The 21,899-nt window shown below is 45.0% G+C and overlaps 1 protein-coding gene across 1 annotated transcript in view; it reads right to left on the bottom strand.

Annotated features, from left to right (window-relative positions):
- The window catches only part of LOC126465865 (estradiol 17-beta-dehydrogenase 2-like), a 192,592-nt gene that overhangs the window by 86,856 nt on the left and 83,837 nt on the right, over positions 1–21,899 (bottom strand). The window contains exons 3-4 of the mRNA XM_050096340.1: positions 20,620–20,841; positions 17,172–17,354 (exon numbers count right to left, since the gene is read on the bottom strand). Coding sequence (XP_049952297.1) covers positions 17,172–17,354; positions 20,620–20,841 — 405 coding nt within the window. The remainder of the gene's footprint in view (positions 1–17,171; positions 17,355–20,619; positions 20,842–21,899) is intronic.

The raw sequence follows: 21,899 nt of genomic DNA, 5'->3' as shown, positions 1-21,899 counted from the left end.
ACATTCATGGGGTCAGATACATCACATGATCACACTGACAGAACCACAGGCACATAGACACAGGCAACAGAGCATGCACAATGTCGGCACTAGTACAGTGTATATCCACCTTTCGCAGCAATGCAGGCTGCTATTCTCCCATGGAGACGATCGTAGAGATGCTGGATGTAGTCCTGTGGAACGGCTTGCCATGCCATTTCCACCTGGCGCCTCAGTTGGACCAGCGTTCGTGCTGGACTTGCAGACCGCGTGAGACGACGCTTCATCCAGTCCCAAACATGCTCAATGGGGGACAGATCCGGAGATCTTGCTGGCCAGGGTAGTTGACTTACACCTTCTAGAGCACGTTGGGTGGCACGGGATACTTGCGGACGTGCATTGTCCTGTTGGAAGAGCAAGTTCCCTTGCCGGTCTAGGAATGGTAGAACGATGGGTTCGATGACGGTTTGGATGTACCGTGCACTATTCAGTGTCCCCTCGACGATCACCAGTGGTGTACGGCCAGTGTAGGAGATCGCTCCCCACACCATGATGCCGGGTGTTGGCCCTGTGTGCCTCGGTCGTATGCAGTCCTGATTGTGGCGCTCACCTGCACGGCGCCAAACACGCATACGACCATCATTGGCACCAAGGCAGAAGCGACTCTCATCGCTGAAGACGACACGTCTCCATTCGTCCCTCCATTCACGCCTGTCGCGACACCACTGGAGGCGGGCTGCACGATGTTGGGGCGTGAGCGGAAGACGGCCTAACAGTATGCGGGACCGTAGCCCAGCTTCATGGAGACGGTTGCGAATGGTCCTCGCCGATACCCCAGGAGCAACAGTGTCCCTAATTTGCTGGGAAGTGGCAGTGCGGTCCCCTACGGCACTGCGTAGGATCCTACGGTCTTGGCGTGCATCCGTGCGTCGCTGCGGTCCGGTCCCAGGTCGACGGGCACGTGCACCTTCCGCCGACCACTGGCGACAACATCGATGTACTGTGGAGACCTCACGCCCCACGTGTTGAGCAATTCGGCGGTACGTCCACCCGGCCTCCCGCATGCCCACTATACGCCCTCGCTCAAAGTCCGTCAACTGCACATACGGTTCACGTCCACGCTGTCGCGGCATGCTACCAGTGTTAAAGACTGCTATGGAGCTCCGTATGCCACGGCAAACTGGCTGACACTGACGGCGGCGGTGCACAAATGCTGCGCAGCTAGCGCCATTCGACGGCCAACACCGCGGTTCCTGGTGTGTCCGCTGTGCCGTGCGTGTGATCATTGCTTGTACAGCCCTCTCGCAGTGTCCGGAGCAAGTATGGTGGGTCTGACACACCGGTGTCAATGTGTTCTTTTTTCCATTTCCAGGAGTGTAGAATGAAATTTTCACTCTACAGCGGAGTGAGCGCTGATATGAAACTTCCTGGCAGATTAAAACTGTGTGCCTGACCGAGACTCGAAGTCGGGACCTTTGCCTTTCGCGGGCAAGTACTCTGCCAACTGAGCTACCCAAGCACGACTCACGCCCCGTCCTCATAGCTTTACTTCTGCCAGTGCCTCGTCTCCCACCTTCCAAACTTTACAGAAGCTCTCCTGCGAACCTTGCAGAACTCCTGAAAGAAAGGATATTGCGGAAACATGGCTTAGCCACAGCCTGGGGGATATTTCTAGAATGAAATTTTCACTCTACAGCAGAGTGTGCGCTGATATCAGTTAGTTCTGCAAGGTTCGTAGGAGAGCTTCTGTAAAGTTTGAAAGGTAGGAGACGAGGTACTGGCAGAAGTAAAGCTGTGAGGACGGGACATGAGTCGTGCTTGGGTAGCTCAGTTGGTAGAGCACTTGTCCGCGAAAGGCAAAGGTCCCGAGTTCGAGTCTCGGTCCGGCACACAGTTTCAATCTGCCAGGAAGTTTCATATCAGCTGTAGAGTGAAAATTTCATCCTAGAAACATCCCCCAGGCTGTGGCTAAGCCATGTATCCGCAATATCCTTTCTTTCAGGAGTGCTAGTTCTGCAAGATTCGCAGGAGAGCTTCTGTAAAGTTTGGTAGGTAGGAGACGAGGTACTGGCAGAAGTAAGGCTGTGAGGACGGGAAGTGAGTCGTGCTTGGGTAGCTCAGTTGGTAGAGCACTTGCCCGCGAAAGGCAAAGGTCCCGAGTTCGAGTCTCGGTCCGGTACATAGTTTTAATCTGCCAGGAAGTTTCAAGAGGAATATATGTTCATAGAGATCAAATCCCTTAACAGAAAGTACTTAATATGTGTCCTTTACAAACCTCCTAAAGTAGGTGGGTTCGCCTGCTTCGAAACTGCCCTCTCTAGTCTTGAGTCGTTATATGAACATGTAATTATAGTTGGTGACACTAACATTAATTTTCTGCGTAATAGTCCTTCCACTGGGAAATTTAAGAGGATGCTTTCTTCCTCAAATATATCGCTACTTCAGCTGGCACCTACTCATCACACGACTACCAGTCATACTTTCATAGATATATTCGCAACGAAATATCCAAACAGAATAATCCGCACCTCTCAAACATCTGCGACTGGCATGTCTGCCCATGACATCATTTTCATGACGTATTCACTAGAATGTCCTAGAAAGAAACAAAAACTGTCTACATACCGAGACTTCAAACGCATAAATTTGCCTGAACACGAAACTGAGGCACAAGAAATAGTTTGGGTGATGACCTCTACTCCCCTCATGGACATAAACGACAAACTCCAAGATTTCACTAACAAAATTGCTCAACTATATGACAAATATGCTCCAATAAAGACCAGAAAAGTAAAAAGGAAATATGCACCTTGGCTGACTGATGAACTAAAACAGCTCATGAATCTCAGAGACGCCGCACATCGAGCATACAAGATACACCCTACACATGAAAACCATACTGTATACAAGCAGAAACGAAACATAGTCAGTCAAGCGGTGAGAAACGCTAAGCTCAGGCAAGCTCGTGCATTAGCTGACAATAGATGTAGACCAGCTATCCTGTGGAAAAATCTCTGTATTTTCGGTTTAGGCAAGATAAAAGCTGCAGAAAATCCCATGGTCCCAGCTGAAAAGCTAAAGCGATTCTTCACATTACCTACAACCCAATTGAACCGAAAAAAATTGAATAATTGATTAATTCATGGGGATGAACGACTGTAGTAAAGAAAAATTCTATCTACTGCACGTCACTTTTCAATGCTGTCAAGAAAGCCATAATGCGGTTTAGATCAGCACCTACTGGACATGATGGCATCACTATCCAGATGATAAAACTTATTATTGATCAACTACTGCCCTCTATAACAGACATTTTCAATGATTCATGGATCACAAGGGTTTTCCCTGAGGCCTGGAAACTGGGACAAATTAAGCCACTGCCTAAAAAGGACATCGCCACAGCACCCTCTGACTACCGCCCCATCTGCCTTCTTCCTGCACTATCAAAAGCCTTAGAATATATAGTCCATGACCAGCTCACCAACCTACTAGACGAATACCAATCAGGTTTCTGTAAACATCGAAGCACAACATCCGCACTGATAAAGGCGACAGATGACCTGAAACTTGCCATGGATAGACAAGAAACGACTATCAATTGCTTCTTAGATTTCAGCAAATCATTTGATACTGTCGACTTCGACATCTTACTAGCCAAACTTAGAAGTCTAAATTTCTCACCAAGTGCAGTGCAATGGTTTCGCTCATACATGACGTCTCGTCAGTAATGCGTCCTGTCCGGGAATATAAAATCGAAATGGCGGCAGGTAGTGTCAGGCGTTCCCCAAGGCTCAGTATTAGGTCCTCAATGATGTGTCATCGGTTCTGACCTATTGCAAGTATCATATGTATGCTGATGACCTTCAGTTGTATGTAAGTGCGAAACCAAGCAATCTATAGAAAGCTATTGAAAATTTCAATACTGACCTCGATGCACTATCAAAATGGGCACAGGACATAGGACTAAAACTAAACCCATCTAAAACCCAAGCGGTACTTGTTGGTAACTCTAAGCTCATCAGCCCAAAACATCGGGAATCCGTACCATCTCTTATCCTAAATGGAACAAATATTAACTTCTCTCCCTCAGCAAAGAGTTTGGGAATAATAATATATGAAAATCTAAATTGGACAGAGCACGTAACTGCAGTGTGCAAAAAAGCATCAGCATCCCTTCATATCCTACAAAAATATAAAAAACTCTTCCCTTTCGATCTGAAAAAGAAATTAGCACAAACGCTTATATTCCCAATCATTGACTACAGCGATATAATCCTACAAGGCCTCTCTCAGGAAAATTCGCGACGTCTGGAACTGGTTATGAATGCCTGCATCCGATGTATCTTTGACGTTCGACTTTTTGATCACATTTGTCCTGGCTGCGTGCAGACAAACGCAGAGATTTCCATACACTGTCTCATCTAGTGCCTTATAAATGTACACTGTCTCTCATATCTCTCCTCGTCCTTAACGCTTATGTCGGAACAACATGACAGAAACACACATCCCCATCATAATAAAATCCTCTCTGTTCCACTGCATTGCTCAGTCACCTTCTGCAAGTCCTTTACAGTAGCGGGAACCCAACTCTGGAATAACGTCCCTCGATATGTTAGAGAACTTAAAAACATGTCCGGCTTCAAAAAACAATCAATGACTTATCTACTTAAACAACAGTAATGTCTTCCTCTGTACATGAATGCACTTCACCTCAGGACTTCCCTCTTTCTCCCTCCTTAAATTTCCCGTCCCCAAAACTCGCTATACTAGTAAACATCTACTTTACACACCAAGATATTAATGTTCAAATGGTTCAAATGGCTCTGAGCACTATGCGACTTAACATCTAAGGTCATCAGTCGCCTAGAACTTAGAACTAATTAAACCTAACTAACCTAAGGACATCACACACATCCATGCCCGAGACAGGATTCGAACCTGCGACCGTAGCGGTCCCTCGGCTCCAGACTGTAGCGCCTAGAACTGCACGGCCACTCCGGCCGGCGATATTAATGTACATCTGCACAAATCTTAATTACTATTGCCAATTTTTCTCATGTTTATCATTATTATTTGATTCTTTTTACTGTTATTACTACTGCTTTTATCAAAATTTGTATGAATAGCACCTTTTGTAAAAATACTGCCAGTATTTACTTTGTTAGGTCTTAGTCATTACTCTTTATTCATATTGTCACTAGAGTAACCTAATTTTCTTATTTAAACTATTGTCATGATCTAACTCTGACGTGTGAAATGCTGCATGTGTGGAACACTGGTCCGATGTAAGAGAGGGCCTGATGGCCCTAATCTGATCAGGTTATATAAATAAATAAATAAATAATGCAACCACTATGCTGTTCGTAATAGCTTATATGCGTTCCTAGTTTTTTACTCATTATTGAACCTACTCCTGCATTATCCCCATCTAATTTCGTATGTATAACCTTGTATTCACCTGATTAGGAGTTCTGTTCCTCCTGCCAGCGAACTTCACTAATTGCCACTATATCTAACTTTAACCTATTCATTTCCGTTTTTAAATTTTCTAACCTACCTGCACGATAAAGGGATCTGACATTCCACGCTCCGATCCGTAGAACGCCAGTTTTGTTTCTCCCGATGACGACGTTGTCCTGTTTAGTCCCCGCCCGGAGATCCGAATGAGGGACGATTTTACCTCCGGAATATTTTAGCCAAGCGGATGCTATCATCAGTAGAGCTGCACGCCCTCGGGAAAAATTACGGCTGTAGTTTCCCCTTGCTTTCAGCCGTTCGCAGTACGAGCAAAAGCGAGGCAGTTTTGGTTGATTTACAAGGCCAGATCAGTTAATCATCCAGACTGTTGCCCCTGTAGCTACTGAAAAGGCTGCTGCCCCTCTTCTGGAACCACACGTTTGTCTGGCCTCTCAACAGAAACTCCTCTGTTGTGTTGTATGTAATGTGTAGGCGTACAACGACCAGTAGATGGCACTCCTAAACGCTTCTTGGCGCATAAGCTGAGTTGTCAGTGTAAGTGTAGTGCCAGCACTGCATGACGTAAGCGGGACGTATTCCCCTCACACTGCCTCACTGCACCTCATCCGCCAGTGTCCAACGCACTGGGAGTCGACGGGCGGAGCTTGCTTCCTCTGTTCCCTGCAACCTCTTAGAATTCGTTCACCTCCTTGTGACATCATGTACCTCAGATTTTGAAGTCTTAAAAGATATCTCGTTATCGTTGGAAGTGGAGTCACACAACTCCTCCTTCCTTGTCGTGATACCGTTGTGCATATTAATATCAAATTACGAACGATTATGCTTATCAGCCGCCCTCCCCCCCCATGAACCATGGACCTTGCCGTTGGTGGGGAGGCTTGCGTGCCTCAGCGATACAGATGGCCGTACCGTAGGAGCAGCCACAATGGTGGGGTATCTGTTGAGAGTCCAGACAAACGTGTGGTTCCTGAAGAGGGGCAGCAGCCTTTTCAGCAGTTGCAGGGGCAACAGTCTGGATGATTGACTGATCCGGCCCTGTAACACTAACCAAAACAGCCTTGCTGTTGTGGTACTGCGAACGGTTGAAAGCAAGGGGAAACTACAGCCGTAATTTTTCCCGAGGGCATGCAGCTTTACTGTATGATTAAATGATGGTGGCGTCCTCTTGGGTAAAATATTCCTGTGGTAAAATAGTCCCACATTCGGATCTCCAGGCGGGGACTACTCAAGAGGACGTCGTTATCAGGAAAAAGCAAACTGGCGTTCTACGGATCGGAGCGTGGAATGTCAGATCCCTTAATCGGGCAGGTAGGTTAGAAAATTTAAAAAGGGAAATGGATAGGTTAAAGTTAGATATAGTGGGAATTAGTGAAGCTCGGTGGCAGGAGGAACAAGACTTTTGGTCAGGTGAATACAGGGTTATAAATACAAAATCAAATAGGGGCAATGCAGGAGTAGGTTTAATAATGAGTAAAAAAATAGGAGTGCGGGTAAGCTATTACAAACAGCATAGTGAACGTGAAACGTCCCCTTAGAAAAATTTATACATAACTGTGGTTAAACTGACACACAATATTTTTTTAGCGCAACGCAATCTGACTTTCAGTAATCCCTACAAAAGAATGGCCTTGACTAACATTAACCTATACCTTTCATGAATCACTTACCTCACAAAAATCTTCGTTACTCGAACTACTGCAATACAGCGAGCTCCACTACTGCCAGCTAAATAAAAGATTCAAACTACGGAAGGCACTAACTACTGATAGGCATAGTTAGCAAATGAAAGATTTTAATAGAGAACAAATAATGTATTTACCTTAATAGTCATAATATACACTCCTGGAAATTGAAATAAGAACACCGTGAATTCATTGTCCCAGGAGGGGGAAACTTTATTGACACATTCCTGGGGTCAGATACATCACATGATCACACTGACAGAACCACAGGCACATAGACACAGGCAACAGAGCATGCACAATGTCGGCACTAGTACAGTGTATATCCACCTTTCGCAGCAATGCAGGCTGCTATTCTCCCATGGAGACGATCGTAGAGATGCTGAACGTAGTCCTGTGGAACGGCTTGCCATGCCATTTCCACCTGGCGCCTCAGTTGGACCAGCGTTCGTGCTGGACGTGCAGACAGCGTGAGACGACGCTTCATCCAGTCCCAAACATGCTCAATGGCGGACAGATCCGGAGATCTTGCTGGCCAGGGTAGTTGACTTACACCTTCTAGAGCACGTTGGGTGGCTCGGGATACATGCGGACGTGCATTGTCCTGTTGGAAGAGCAAGTTCCCTTGCCGGTCTAGGAATGGTAGAACGATGGGTTCGATGACGGTTTGGATGTACCGTGCACTATTCAGTGTCCCCTCGACGATCACCAGTGGTGTACGGCCAGTGTAGGAGATCGCTTCCCACACCATGATGCCGGGTGTTGGCCCTGTGTGCCTCGGTCGTATGCAGTCCTGATTGTGGCGCTCACCTGCACGGCGCCAAACACGCATACGACCATCATTGGCACCAAGGCAGAAGCGACTCTCATCGCTGAAGACGACACGTCTCCATTCGTCCCTCCATTCACGCCTGTCGCGATACCACTGGAGGCGGGCTGCACGATGTTGGGGCGTGAGCGGAAGACGGCCTAACGGTGTGCGGGACCGTAGCCCAGCTTCATGGAGACGGTTGCGAATGGTCCTCGCCGATACCCCAGGAGCAACAGTGTCCCTAATTTGCTGGGAAGTGGCGGTGCGGTCCCCTACGGCACTGCGTAGGATCCTACGGTCATGGCGTGCATCCGTGCGTCGCTGCGGTCCGGTCCCAGGTCGACGGGCACGTGCATCTTCCGCCGACCACTGGCGACAACATCGATGTACTGTGGAGACCTCACGCCCCACGTGTTGAGCAATTCGGCGGTACGTCCACCCGGCCTCCCGCATGCCCACTATACGCCCTCGCTCAAAGTCCGTCAACTGCACATACGGTTCACGTCCACGCTGTCACGGCATGCTACCAGCGTTAAAGACTGCTATGGAGCTCCGTATGCCACGGCAAACTGGCTGACACTGACGGCGGCGGTGCACAAATGCTGCGCAGCTAGCGCCATTCGACGGCCCACACCGCGGTTCCTGGTGTGTCCGCTGTGCCGTGCGTGTGATCATTGCTTGTACAGCCCTCTCGCAGTGTCCGGAGCAAGTATGGTGGGTCTGACACACCGGTGTCAATGTGTTCTTTTTTCCATTTCCAGGAGTGTATATAGCAGTTCATGACATCCATTCTTACAAATGTACTTTTTGTGATGGACACACCTCCAGATTATCTATTCTCAAAAATCCGCCATCTGACTTCCCCACATCCACCACTGCTGGCGGCTCACCTCCAACTGCGCAACGCTACGCGCTGTTAACATCCAGCTGTCCAACACTACAATAGGGAATATTACAACAATGCCACCCAGCCACAGACTACACACAGCACAGCCAGTGATTTTCATACAGAGCGTTACGTGGCGTAACCAATATAAAAACCTAAACAGCCTACTTACAAACGCATTATTGAGGCCAAGATAGACACGAAGCCCACGCCTATTACAATAGTACAAGTTTATATGCCAACTAGCTCTGCAGATGATGAAGAAATTGATGAAATGTATGATGAGATAAAAGAAATTATTCAGGTAGTGAAGGGAGACGAAAATTTAATAGTCATAAGTGACTGGAATTCGACTGTAGGAAAAGGAAGAGAAGGAAACGTAGTAGGTGAATATGGATTGGGGCTAAGAAATGAAAGAGGAAGCCGTCTGGTAGAATTTTGCACGGAGCATAACTTAATCATAGCTAACACTTGGTTCAAGAATCATGAGAGAAGGTTATATACGTGGAAGAACCCTGGAGACACTAGAAGGTTTCAGATAGATTATATAATGGTAAGACAGAGATTTAGCAACGAGGTTTAAAATTGTAAGACATTTCCAGGGGCAGATGTGGACTCTGAACACATTCTATTGGTTATGAACTGTAGATTAAAACTGAAGAAACTGCAAAAAGCTGGGAATTTAAGGAGATGGGACCTGGATAAACTGACTAAACCAGAGGTTGTACAGAGTTTCAGGGAGAGCATAAGGGAACAATTGACAGAAATGGGGGAAAGAAGTACAGTAGAAGAAGAATGGGTAGCTCTGAGGGATGAAGTAGTGAAGGCAGCAGAGGATAAGGTAGGTAAAAAGACGAGGGCTAGTAGAAATCCTTGGGTAACAGAAGAGATACTGAATTTAATACAAACGTCTCAAAAATGAGATCGACTGGAAATCCAAAATGGCTAAGCAGGGATGGCTAGGCCACAAGTGTAAGGATGTAGAGGCATATCTCACGAGGGGTAAGATAGATCCTGCCTACAGGAAAATTGAAGAGACCTTTGGAGGAAAGAGAACCACTTGCATGAATATCAAGAGCTCATATGGAAACCCAGTTCTAAGCAAAGAAGGGAAAGCAGAAAGGTGGAAGGAATATATAGAGGGTCTATGCAGGGGCGATGTTCTTGAGGACAATATTATGGAAATGGAAGAGGATGTAGATGAAGATGAAATGGGAGATATGATACTGCGTGATGAGTTTGACAGAGCACTGAAAGACCTAAGTCGAAACAAGGCCCCAGGGGTAGACAATATTCCATTAGAACTACTGACGGCCTTGGGAGAGCCAGTCCTGACAAAACTCTACCATCTGTTGAGCAAGATGTATGAGACAGGCGAAATACCCTCAGACTTCAAGAAGAATATAATAATTCCAATCCCAAAAAAAGCAGGTGTTGACAGATGTGAAAATTACCGAACTATCAGTTTAATAAGTCACAGATGCAAAATACTATTGCGAATTCTTTACAGACGAATGGAAAAACTGGTAGAAGCCGACCTCGGGGAAGATCAGTTTGGATTCCGTAGAAATGTTGGAACACGTGAGGCAATACTGACCCTACGACTTATCTTAGAAGAAAGATTAAGGAAAGGCAAACCGACGTTTCTAGCATTAGTAGACTTAGAGAAAGCTTTTGACAATGTCGACTGCACTACTCTCGTTCAAATTCTGGAGGTGGCAGGGGTAAAATACAGGGAGCTAAAGGATATTTACAATTTGTCAGAAAGCAGATGGCAGTTATAAAGAGTCGAGGGACATGAAAGGGAAGCATTGGTTGGGAAGGGAGTGAGACAGGGTTGTAGCCTCTCCCCGATGCTATTCAAAAATGGTTCAAATGGCTCTGAGCACTATGGGACTTAACGGCTGAGGTCATCAGTCCCCTAGAACGTAGAACTACTTAAACCTAACTAACCTACGGACATCACACACATCCATGCCCGAGGCAGGATTCGAACCTGCGACCGTAGCGCCGATGCTATTCAATCTGTATATTGAGCAAGCAGTAAAGGATACAAAATAAAAGTTTGGAGTAGGTTTTAAAATCCATGGAGAAGAAATAAAAACTTTGAGGTTCGCCGATGACACTGTAATTCTGTCAGAGACAGCAAAGGACTTGGAAGAGCAGTTGAACGGAATGGACAGTGTCTTGAAAGGAGGTATAAAATGAACATCAACAAAAGCAAAATGAGGATAATGGAATGTAGTCGAATTAAGGTGGGTGATGCTGAGGGAATTAGATTAGTAAACGAGACACTTAAAGTAGTAAAGGAAATTTTGCTATTTGGGGAGCAAAATAACTGATGATGGGCGAAGTAGAGAGGATATAAAATGTAGACTGGCAATGGCAGGGAAAGCGTTTCTGAAGAAGAGAAATTTGTTAACATCGAGTATTGATTTAAGTGTCAGGAAGTCGTTTCTGAAAGTATTTGTATGGAGTGTAGCCATGTACGGAAATGAAACATGGACGATAAATAGTTTGGACAAGAAGAGAGTAGAAGCTTTCGAAATGTGGTGCTACAGAAGAATGCTGAAGATTAGATGTGTAGATCACATAACTAATGAGGAGGTATTGAATAGAATTGGGGAGAAGAGGAGTTTGTGGCACAACTTGACTAGAAGAAGGGATCGGTTGGTAGGACATGTTCTGAGGCATCAAGGGATCACCAATTTAGTACTGGAGGGCAGCGTGGAGGGTAAAAATCGTAGAGGGAGACCAAGAGCAGAATACACTAAGCAGATTCAAAAGGATGTACGTTGCAGTAGGTACTGGGAGATGAAGAAGCTTGCACAGGATAGAGTAGCATGGAGAGCTGCATCAAACCAGTCTCAGGACTCAAGACCACAACATCAACAACAACAACATGCTTATCGGCATTTATCTACATCTACTTCTATTCTCTCCAAGCCATCTTGCGGCATATGGTGTGGCACATGGTACGTCTCGTGACACCACTATCATTTTCCTCTGCCTTTTCCATTCGCGAATACTTCCCAGAATCCGAGACTGTCTATGAGCCTCCATGTTAGCTCGAATGCCTCTAATTTCACATCGTACATAATTCACTAGCTTCCTGATCCTTCTTGAAACGTACGCCTTCGGATTTTTAAAAGGTAATTTCTCTGTGCTGCACAACGAATTTTTTACAATATCTACCACGGAGCTTCGATCATCTCCAGGCCGCTCTCGCTGTTAGTCAACGAAATTGCGGCCAGATGCGCCGCATGTGTTTGAATCCGTATATTTATATATCTTGTACATATAAGGGTCTCAAACTAACGAGCAATGTGAATATGCTGCACGCTAGATCTTCCGTGAGTGAATTAAAATTCGTCAAGATTCTTCCAATGTATCGGCTTAGATCGCTCTGTGTAGTTAGTCTAAGATGCACTGATGAGCCAAAACATTATGACCACCTGCTTAATAGCTTGTCTGACCGTCCTTGGAACAAAATACATCATTGATTCTGCGTATCAGGCATCCGACATTTTGTTGGTAGGTTTGTGGACGAATGTGTTATTAGATTTACACGCACAGGTCATGTAATTCACGTAAATAACTGGCCGGTAATTTGCGCATGCGGCAATAGCGTCATATAGCGCCTCAGATGGGTCTCGTAGGATTTACATCAGGCCAATCTGGTCGCCGAGACATCAATGCGAGTTAAATATAATGCTCCTAAAACCACTGTAGCACGGTTCTGGCTCTGAGACATGGTCATTTACGCTGCTGAGAGACATCGCCGTCGAGGAAGATGTCAACCGTGAAGGGATGTAGGTGGTTCGCAGCTCTCAGCGGATCTTCGATTACTATCACAGGTCCCACGTAAGCGCAGTAGAATGTCTCCCGCAGCATAATGCTCCTCCCATCAGCCAGTGTCCGTGGCGCGCTGTACGTTTCGAGTCGCAATTCACCTCGATGACGGTGTTTGTGGAGACGACCAGAGACCTAGAGCAGCAAAAATGTGAATCACCCGAATTGCCAACATGTCTCCATTGATCGACGGTCGAATCTCGATAGACCTATGTGCACTGCAGGCTTTACGCAGTAAAAATCTGCCTTTGTCAAAGTCGCTTATCTCAATGAATTTCCCCACTTGCACTCCATATGTTCGCCAGGGTGATCCTCCGTCCGTCTCCGCTCCACTTACGTACACTACTGGCCATTAAAATTGCTAGACCACGAAGATGACGTGCTACAGACGCGAAATTTAACCGACAGGAAGAAGATGCTGTGATATGCAAATGATTAGCTTTTCAGAGCATTCACACAAGGTTGGCGCTGGTGGCGACACCTACAACGTGCTGACATTAGGAAAGTTCCCAACCGATTTCTCATACACAAACAGCAGTTGACCGGCGTATCCTGGTGAAACGTTGTTGTGATGCCTCGTGTAAGGAGGAGAAATGCGTACCATCACGTTTCCGACTTTGATAAAGGTCGGATTGTAGCCTATCGCGATTGCGGTTTATCGTATAGCGACATTGCCGCTCGCGTTGGTCGAGATCCAATGACTGTTGGCAGAATATGGAATCGGTGAGTTCAGGAGGGTAATATGGAACGCCGTGCTGGATCCCAACGGCCTCGTATCACTAGCAGTCGAGATGACAGGCATCTTATCCGCATGGCTGTAAGGGATCGTGCAGCCACGTCTCGATCCCTGAATCAACAGATGGGGATGTTTTTAAGACAACAACCATCTGCACGAACAGTTCGACGACGTTTGCAGCAGCATGGACTATCAGCTCGGAGACCATGGCTGCGATTACCCTTGACGCTGCGTCGCAGACAGGAGTGCCTGCGATGGTGTACTGAACGACGAACCTGGGTGCACGAATGGCAAATCGTCATTTTTTCGGATGACTCCAGGTTCTGTTTACAGCATCATGATGGTCGCATCCGTGTTTGGAGACTTCGCGGTGAACGCACATTGGAAGTGTGTATTCGTCATCGCCAGTGTGGCGTGATGGTATGGGCTGCCATTGGTTAAACGTCTCGGTCACCTCTTGTTCGCATTGACGGCACTTTGAACAGTGGACGTTACATTTCAGATGTGTTACGACCCGTGGCTCTACCCTTCAATCGATCCCTTCGAAACCCTACACTTCAGCAGGATAATGCACGACCGCAGGTTGAAGGTCCTGGTTCAAATGGCTCTGAGCACTATGGGACTCAACTGCTGAGGTCATTAGTCCCCTAGAACTTAGAACTAGTTAAACCTAACTAACCTAAGGACACCACAAACATCCATGCCCGAGGCAGGATTCGAACCTGGGACCGTAGCGGTCTTGCGGTTCCAGACTGCAGCGCCTTTAACCGCACGGCCACTTCGGCCGGCTGAAGGTCCTGTACGGGCCTTTCTGGATACAGAAAATGTTCGGCTGCTGCCCCGGCCAGCACATTCTCCAGATCTCTCACCAATTGAAAACGTCTGGTCAATGGTGGCCGAGCAACTGGCTCGTCACAATACGCCAGTCAGTACTCTTGATGAACTGTGGTATCGTGTTGAAGCTGCATGGGCAGCTGTATCTGTAGACTTGATTGAAGCTCTTTTTGACTCAATGCCCAGGCGTATCAAGGCCGTTATTACGACCATAGGTGGTTGTTCTGGGTACTGATTTCTCAGGATCTTTGCACCAAAATTGCGTGAAAATGTAATCACATGTCAGTTCTAGTATAATACATTTGTCCAATAAATACCCGTTGATCATCTGCATTTCTTCTTGGTGTAGCAATTTTAATGGCCAGTAGTGTACTTTCGTTATCGCGTCAGGTGCTCGCAACACCACCTGGCGGCGTCCAACGTGGCGGTGGGCAGTGGTCATAATGTTTTGAACTGTCAGTGTATTTTACTCTTGTTACTGCTTCCATTGTTTTATTGGCAGCTGTGTAATCGAATAAGTACCGGTTTTTCCGCCCGTTTATGCACAATACCTATGTTTTCTATTGGGTCAATTGCCACCTTTACCACAAGTAGATTTTCTTCAGTTCTTTATGCATTTATTTACAGTTTTACGTTGCTGTGACTTCGCTATCTATAAAGCAACATATGAGAACAGCTTCAGAGGTCCTTTAACGTCATACATTTAACCATTTACTACATGTAAGTATAGCTGAATTTGTGAGAAGGTAGGAAATTAAGGAAATGGGACCTGAATAAATTGAAAGCCCATAGATTGAGATTTTCAAAAGGAGCACTGAATGATAAGGGGAAAAGAATATAGTAGAAAACGAATGGGTACCTTTGAGATATGAAGTAGTGAAGGCAGCACAGGATCAAATAAGTGAAAGACAAGACTAGAAGAAATTCTTGGACATCAAAGGATATACTGAATTTAATTGATGAAAGGAGAAAATAAAAACGCAGTAAATGAAGCAGGCGGAAGGGAACAGTAGCATCTAAAAGTGAGTTTGACGGGAAGTACAAAACGGCTAAGCAGGAGTGGCTGGGGGACAAATGTAAGGATACACCTTGTATAACAAGGGAAAGTACAAGTAGATACCGCCCATTGTCAAATTAAAGAGGCCTTTGGAGAAAAGAGAAGCAGCTGTATGAATGTACGCTAAGCAAAGAAGGGAAGGCTGAAAGGTGGAAGGAATACATAGAGAGGCCGTACAAGGGAAATTAATTTGAAGGCAGCTTTATGGACAGGGAAGAGGAAGTAGATGACGACGAGACGGAAGATATCATACTGCGACAAGAATTTGAAAGACCAAACTTAGAAGGTAGCTTAAGAAAAAGCAAACTTATGTTTATAGCATTTGTATGTTAGGATAAAGCTTATGACCACGTTGACTGGAATACACTCTTCAAATTTCTGAAGTTATCAGGGTTAAAATAGGGTTAGCAAATGATTGTATAGCACTTTTATGTACACTGGGCAAGCATTGAAGCAAAGTGAGGAGGAAATTGGATAAGGAAGAACTTTGTGGTTTGCTGACGACATTGTAATTGTGTGAGAGGTAGCAAAAGGACTCGGAAGTGCAGTTGAACGTAATAGACAGTGTATTTAAAGAAGGATTAAAGAGGAACATCAGTAAAAGCAAAACAAGGGTAATGGAATGTAGTCGAAATTAATCAGACAACGCTGTGGGTATTAGATTTGAAACGAGACAGTAGAAGTAGAAGATGAATTTTGCTATTTGTGCAGTAAAATAATTTATGATTACCGAAGTAGAGAAAATATAAAATGTAGAATGCGAATGGGAAAAAAAATGTTCTGAAGAAGATAAATTGGTCAACATCGAATATGTTAGGAATTCTTTTTTGAAGGCATTTGTGTGGAATGTATCCATGTGCAGAAATGAGACTTGGACGATGAACAGTTCAGACAAGAAGAGAAAGAAGCTTTTGAATTGTGGTGTTACAAAAGAGTGCTAAAGATTAGGTGGGTAAATCGCGTAACTAATCAGAAGGAACTGAACAGAACTGAGGAGCAAAGAAATTTGTGGCACAACCTGCCTAAAAGCAGGGATCGGTTGATAGGACACATTCTGAAACATAAGGGGATTGTCAATTTAATGTTGAAGGAAAGTGTGGGAGGACCCAAATTACAGAGGGAGACCAACAGATGAGTACAGTAAGCAAGTTCAAATGAATGCGGTTTGCAGTAGATGAAGAGGCTTGCACGAGACAGAGTAGCCTGGAGTGCTGCATCACACCAGTCTTAGGACAGAAGACCTCAACAACAACAACAACAAGAACAATTACTACACTTACGGACATGAAGATTAAGGTTTTCCGTGTTTTTCCCAGATTACTTAGTCCAAACGGCGGATGCCGGAAAGGTACCTTTGAAAAGGACACTGCCGATTTCGTTTGCAGTTCTTTCATAATCCGGTCTTTTTCTCCATCTCTAATGACGCTAAGTACTAAGTACCAATAACAGTAACACTCCTAATACAATAACGCCTGACATCAATTTCAATCATTTATGGGATTCTTACTCTGGGGTTGCAGTTAGTTTTGGTCAAAAATAGCTCATGTAGTCCGGTTTATACGTTTCATAGGCAGCATTTTATTGCCTATAGCTTCCAATTACGTGATCCTCCTTCAAGCTTCAACTTTAGATTATGGCACTTAAAACTCGTCTTGTCGGAAACGCTTTGACAAACTGAAAACACCAGTTCCTGCAAGATACCATCTCAACTTTATATGTATGTACAAATTTTCTGCGGTAAACAGCCTTCTTCTTTCTTAGCAGATTACTTGTTACATCCTTCCTTGTCGCCATATTTCTCTTTTCACTGATGGTAAGACTAACTTGCCCCAAAAGATTCCCATGGCTGTACTTACCATAAGGACTGTTGACGTTGATGAGGCGGCCCTTGGACTTCTTGAGGAGCGGCAGGAATGCCTTGGAGACCCTTATGGCGCCCATCGTGTTTACGTCCAGCACCTTCTGGAATTTCTCCAGCGGTGTGATATCAACTTCGCCGCAGTCGCTGATTCCTGCGTTGTTTACCACCGCCCATAACTCTAGAATAAGAACGAAAGTATAGCGTACCTTCAGAACGCATGTTTTGTCTGATAGAGATATACAGGATGGTCCATTGATAGTGACCGGACCAAATATCTCACGAAATAAGCATCAAACGAAAAAACTACAAAGAACGAAACTCGTCTAGCTTGAAGGGGAAAACCAGATGATGCTATGGTTGGTCCGCTAGTGGCGCTGCCATAGATCAAACGGATATCAACTGCGTTTTTTTTAAAATAGGAACCCCCATTTCTTATTAAATATTCGTTTTAGCTGCTGTCGCGGCTAATCCGCACATCAGTAGCAGACAAATTGCGCGAGAATCGGAAATCTCAACAACGTCGGTGTTGAGAATGCTACATCAACATCGATTGCACCCCTACCACATTTCTGTGCACCAGGAATTGCATGGCGACGACTTTGAACGTCGTGTACAGGTCTGCCACTGGGCACAAGAGAAATTAGGGGACGATGACAGATTTTTTGCACGCGTTATATTTAGCGACGAAGCGTCACTCACCAACAGCTATAACGTAAACCGGCGTAATATGCACTATTGGGCAACGGAAAATCTACGATGGCCGCGACAAGTGGAACACAGCGACCTTGGCGGGTTAATGTATGGTGCGGCATTATGGGAGGAAGGATAATAGGTCCCCATTTTATCGATGGCAATCTAATTGGCGCAATGTATGCTGATTTCCTACGTAATGTTCTACCGATGTTACTACAAGACGTTTCAGTGCATGACGGAATGGCGATGTACTTCCAACATGATGGATGTCCGGCACACTGCTCGCGTGCGGTTGAAGCGGTATTGAATAGCATATTTCATGACAGGTGGATTGGTCGTCGAAGCACCATACCATGGCCCGCACGTTTACCGGAACTGACGTCCCCGGATTTCTTTCTGTTGGGAAAGTTGAAGGATATTTGCTATCGTGATCCACCGACAACGCCTGACAACATGCGTCAGCGCATTGTCAATACATGTGCGAACATTACGGAAGGCGAACTACTCGCTGTTGAGAGGAATGTCGTTACACGTATTGCCAAATGCATTGAGGTCGACGGACATCATTTTGAGCATTTATTGCATTAATGTGGTATTTACAGGTAATCACGCTGTAACAGCATGAGTTCTCAGAAATGATAAGTTCACAAAGGTACATGTATCACATTGGAACAACCGAAATAAAATGTTCAAACGTAGCTACGTTCTGTATTTTAATTTTAAAAACCTACCTGATACCAACTGTTCGTCTAAAGTTGTGAGCCACATGTTTGTGACTATAACAGCGCCATCTATCACAAAGCGAAAAAGTGGTCCAACTAAAACATTCAAATTTCTTTACGTACTACACCGATATGTAATAAAAAATGGGGGTTCCTATTTTAAAAAAACGCAGTTGATATCCGTTTGACCTTGGCAGAGCCATCTAGCGGGCCACCCATAGCGCCATCTGGCTTCCCCCTTAAAGCTAGACAAGTTTCGTTCTTGGTAGTTTTTTCGTTTGACGCTTATTACGTGAGATATTTAGCCCGGTCACGATCAATGGACCACCATGTAGTTGTTCTGTATCAAAACTAGTTATGTTGTGAAAGGTTTTCCTGTCCAGTTGGTTTTCACCAACTGTAAATGTAAGCATACTCGTGCGTATTACCCAACCCGCACTTGTGAGTAGGTAATACTGCAAGTCGAAAGATTATGACGTGTTTTATTATTATTTTGTTGATACAAACTGATTTAGACAACAAAATTGATCTTTTCATCATGTTCCTCCCTTTCCTGAACTCTTTCTCTTCCTCATCAACTTAACAATCATATCTCGACAGAAGATCTACAAATATATCAACAACTTTCGCTCTCTCGTCGCGAACAAGGCCCTGGTGTCTTTCCCCTCGATAATACCACACTCGTAATAGAACCCAATCGTAATAGCCCACAGTACCGTTACCGCATATCAACCACTTCGTTACGGAAGATACTGACCTACTCTTGATTAATGCTATAGAGCCTGGGAAAGTTACATGGTCAGATTAAGGGACGATACCGAAGAAAATGAAAGCTACTTTTTTAGAATTGTAACATCTTGGTTCAGTCAGCATGTTATGGGAATGCTCAGAGAGATTACAGTTGAATATAGGTAATTGCGCTATTATTTTGACCATCTCAGATCGGTATTGACAGTTTACACGATACACTAAAGAGGACTGCAGAGCTTTAAAAAATATTGACGGTTGTTGAATGTATGCTGGAATATATTGTACGTTGCATGGATGCTATTGTGTGATACATATCAGTTCCTGCTGAGACCAAGAGAAATTCAATTAACTCCGAATGCGTTTCCGCAAATAATTGAAAAAAAGGTGTAAATAGATATGTGTAAGAAAGCACATGTGATGCTTCGAAGAAATGAATTTCCTGATTGATCAGGAAACGCCAGTTATCTCATCGTCCACAACAGCAGAGGAAAATAAAGGTCATGGTGTTACGACAGCAAACAGATAACTTTTTATGTAACTTGTAGCAGGTTGCGAACAGGCAGACGAGAACGGATTAGGTGTCCAGTGAGCGTATTTGCCTATTTTTCTTGAAAGCAGTTGTCACAACACAGATATAAGATCATGCAAGCTTTCAATGAGCATCATCGATTTTTTTTTTTTTAGTTTCCAACAGTAGTTACAGTTGAGAAATACATAGAAAAGACCAGATGTACACGATAAATTATACAGTTTGATTGGTAACTGTTGTGTTTTACGAATCTGTACTGCTTTGAAAGCGTACCTGAGCCATTGAAATATTCAGTGAGAGCTCCTCGGACTTGCTTCGCTCGTTCTGTGTAAGTTTTACTTTTGTTTTACAAAACAAGCGGCATAGTTGCAGTACACACCGACTTCGTCGAGCGCCATATTTGCTATGAAAGCTGAGTCCTAACTGGCGTGTGCTAGAGATGAATATTGGCCAATAAACTTATGCTGTTCTTGACCTCGTATTTTCGGGCAATATATTGTCAAAATATTATTGTGTTGATGGTACTGAGCGTGTGAGGCCTGGTTAGGTGTTTGTTAGTGTCATAGAATGGGATTTTTTGGATGGTATTTCCCCCCCCCCCCCCCCCCCTTAGAATGCCTGAAGATGAGGATTAATTATCTGAAAACGGTAGAAAATATTTAAGGTCATTCTGGCAAAAGTGGAATTTCATTTACTGTTTTTTAAAAGCATGTAATATTTGCAAGAACCTGCCCGAAGTTCTGAAATACCTGCGCCAGTTGTGTCCGAGAGCGCCGCTTCGACGCAGACCACGGCGTCAGCCACCTGCTGGTCTGAGGTGACATCTAGCGGCAACACGCGCAACCTGGAGGAGCAGTCTGCGGCGAGTTTGCGCGCGCCGGGACCCTCGGGGTACAGACAGCTCGCGAACACCGGCACCCCCAGCCCGTCCAGACGGCGTGCCAGTTCTAGCCCGAAGCCAGAGTCGCATCCTGCGCAGCACCATAAGGCTAGAAAATATGCCACTCCTCAGACCCAATACTTTCAGTAAGACACACCAAATCTAGTTTCCTGAGACGATATTTATCACAAACGGTGTATTCCTGCCAAAAAATGGTTCCTTCTTCAACTGTACCTTCAGATGCCTCTACTCTCGTGCTCCATCTCTCACATCACTTTATTTTACCTTTGTTCACACGCCCTTCAAGCATAGCAAAATTCCATCGCATTGTTACTACCTTGAAGTGTATAGCTGATGTGGCCTCAGCACTTGCTCTCTTTCGTGTTGTAAGGGTACAGACTATCTAGTTTCAGTATTGACTTACCCTTTACCCATCTGCCTCTTGGAGCTACCGCCGCTGATTTGAAGAACCTCCATCATTCTAGAAACAGCGAGAGTTCTGTAACGCTGTTCTGTATCGTCCATACCGTTCGGTTCCGTTGGTTAGCCTCTGTAGTGACATCATTTTCAGTTCGATAGCTGAAGCTACTATTCTGTACACTATTGAGGTCTTTTAACGATCGGTCCGCCTGCCGATTATTTGTCTACTGTATCAAGAGTCGGTGACGTATCGGTAAGACCATTCGTTTGGTTATGAAGATAGTATGTTATTTTAGAAGCACTGAGTGATTTTTATTTTGGATTTAGTGATTAGGTTTTACTGAAGAATCACTGCCAAGCATCCAAGCGGAAAGTGAATTCATAAATGTCATTATACACGCATTTCAGCCGAGATTAAGTGCAGTGGACACGGTGCACAAAGAAGGCAATAGCAACGAAGGCAGGCAAGGTGGCTCAAGTAAATGCGGCTCCGTTTGGCAACATAGTATGTGGGATAAGACGAACCTCTTTTAAATGCCCAAGAGCAGCTTTGTGGCAAGGTACAGACTGAGCAGGGAGGCGGTCTGTAATTTGATTGAGGAAGTGTGGCTGTACATGAGAGCCATCAACAAGTTGCAGCATTTTGCACCTGAAGGTACATTTGTTAGGCAAGTCGTGAAATGACTTTACTAGATGGACAATTCGTACGAGCCATCAAATGCAGTGGTT

This window comes from Schistocerca serialis, chromosome 1 (genome assembly GCF_023864345.2).
Source record: "Schistocerca serialis cubense isolate TAMUIC-IGC-003099 chromosome 1, iqSchSeri2.2, whole genome shotgun sequence".
Taxonomy (NCBI): domain Eukaryota; kingdom Metazoa; phylum Arthropoda; class Insecta; order Orthoptera; family Acrididae; genus Schistocerca; species Schistocerca serialis.
Note: the sequence above shows the minus strand (reverse complement) of the source record. Positions and strands in the feature narration are given on the sequence as shown.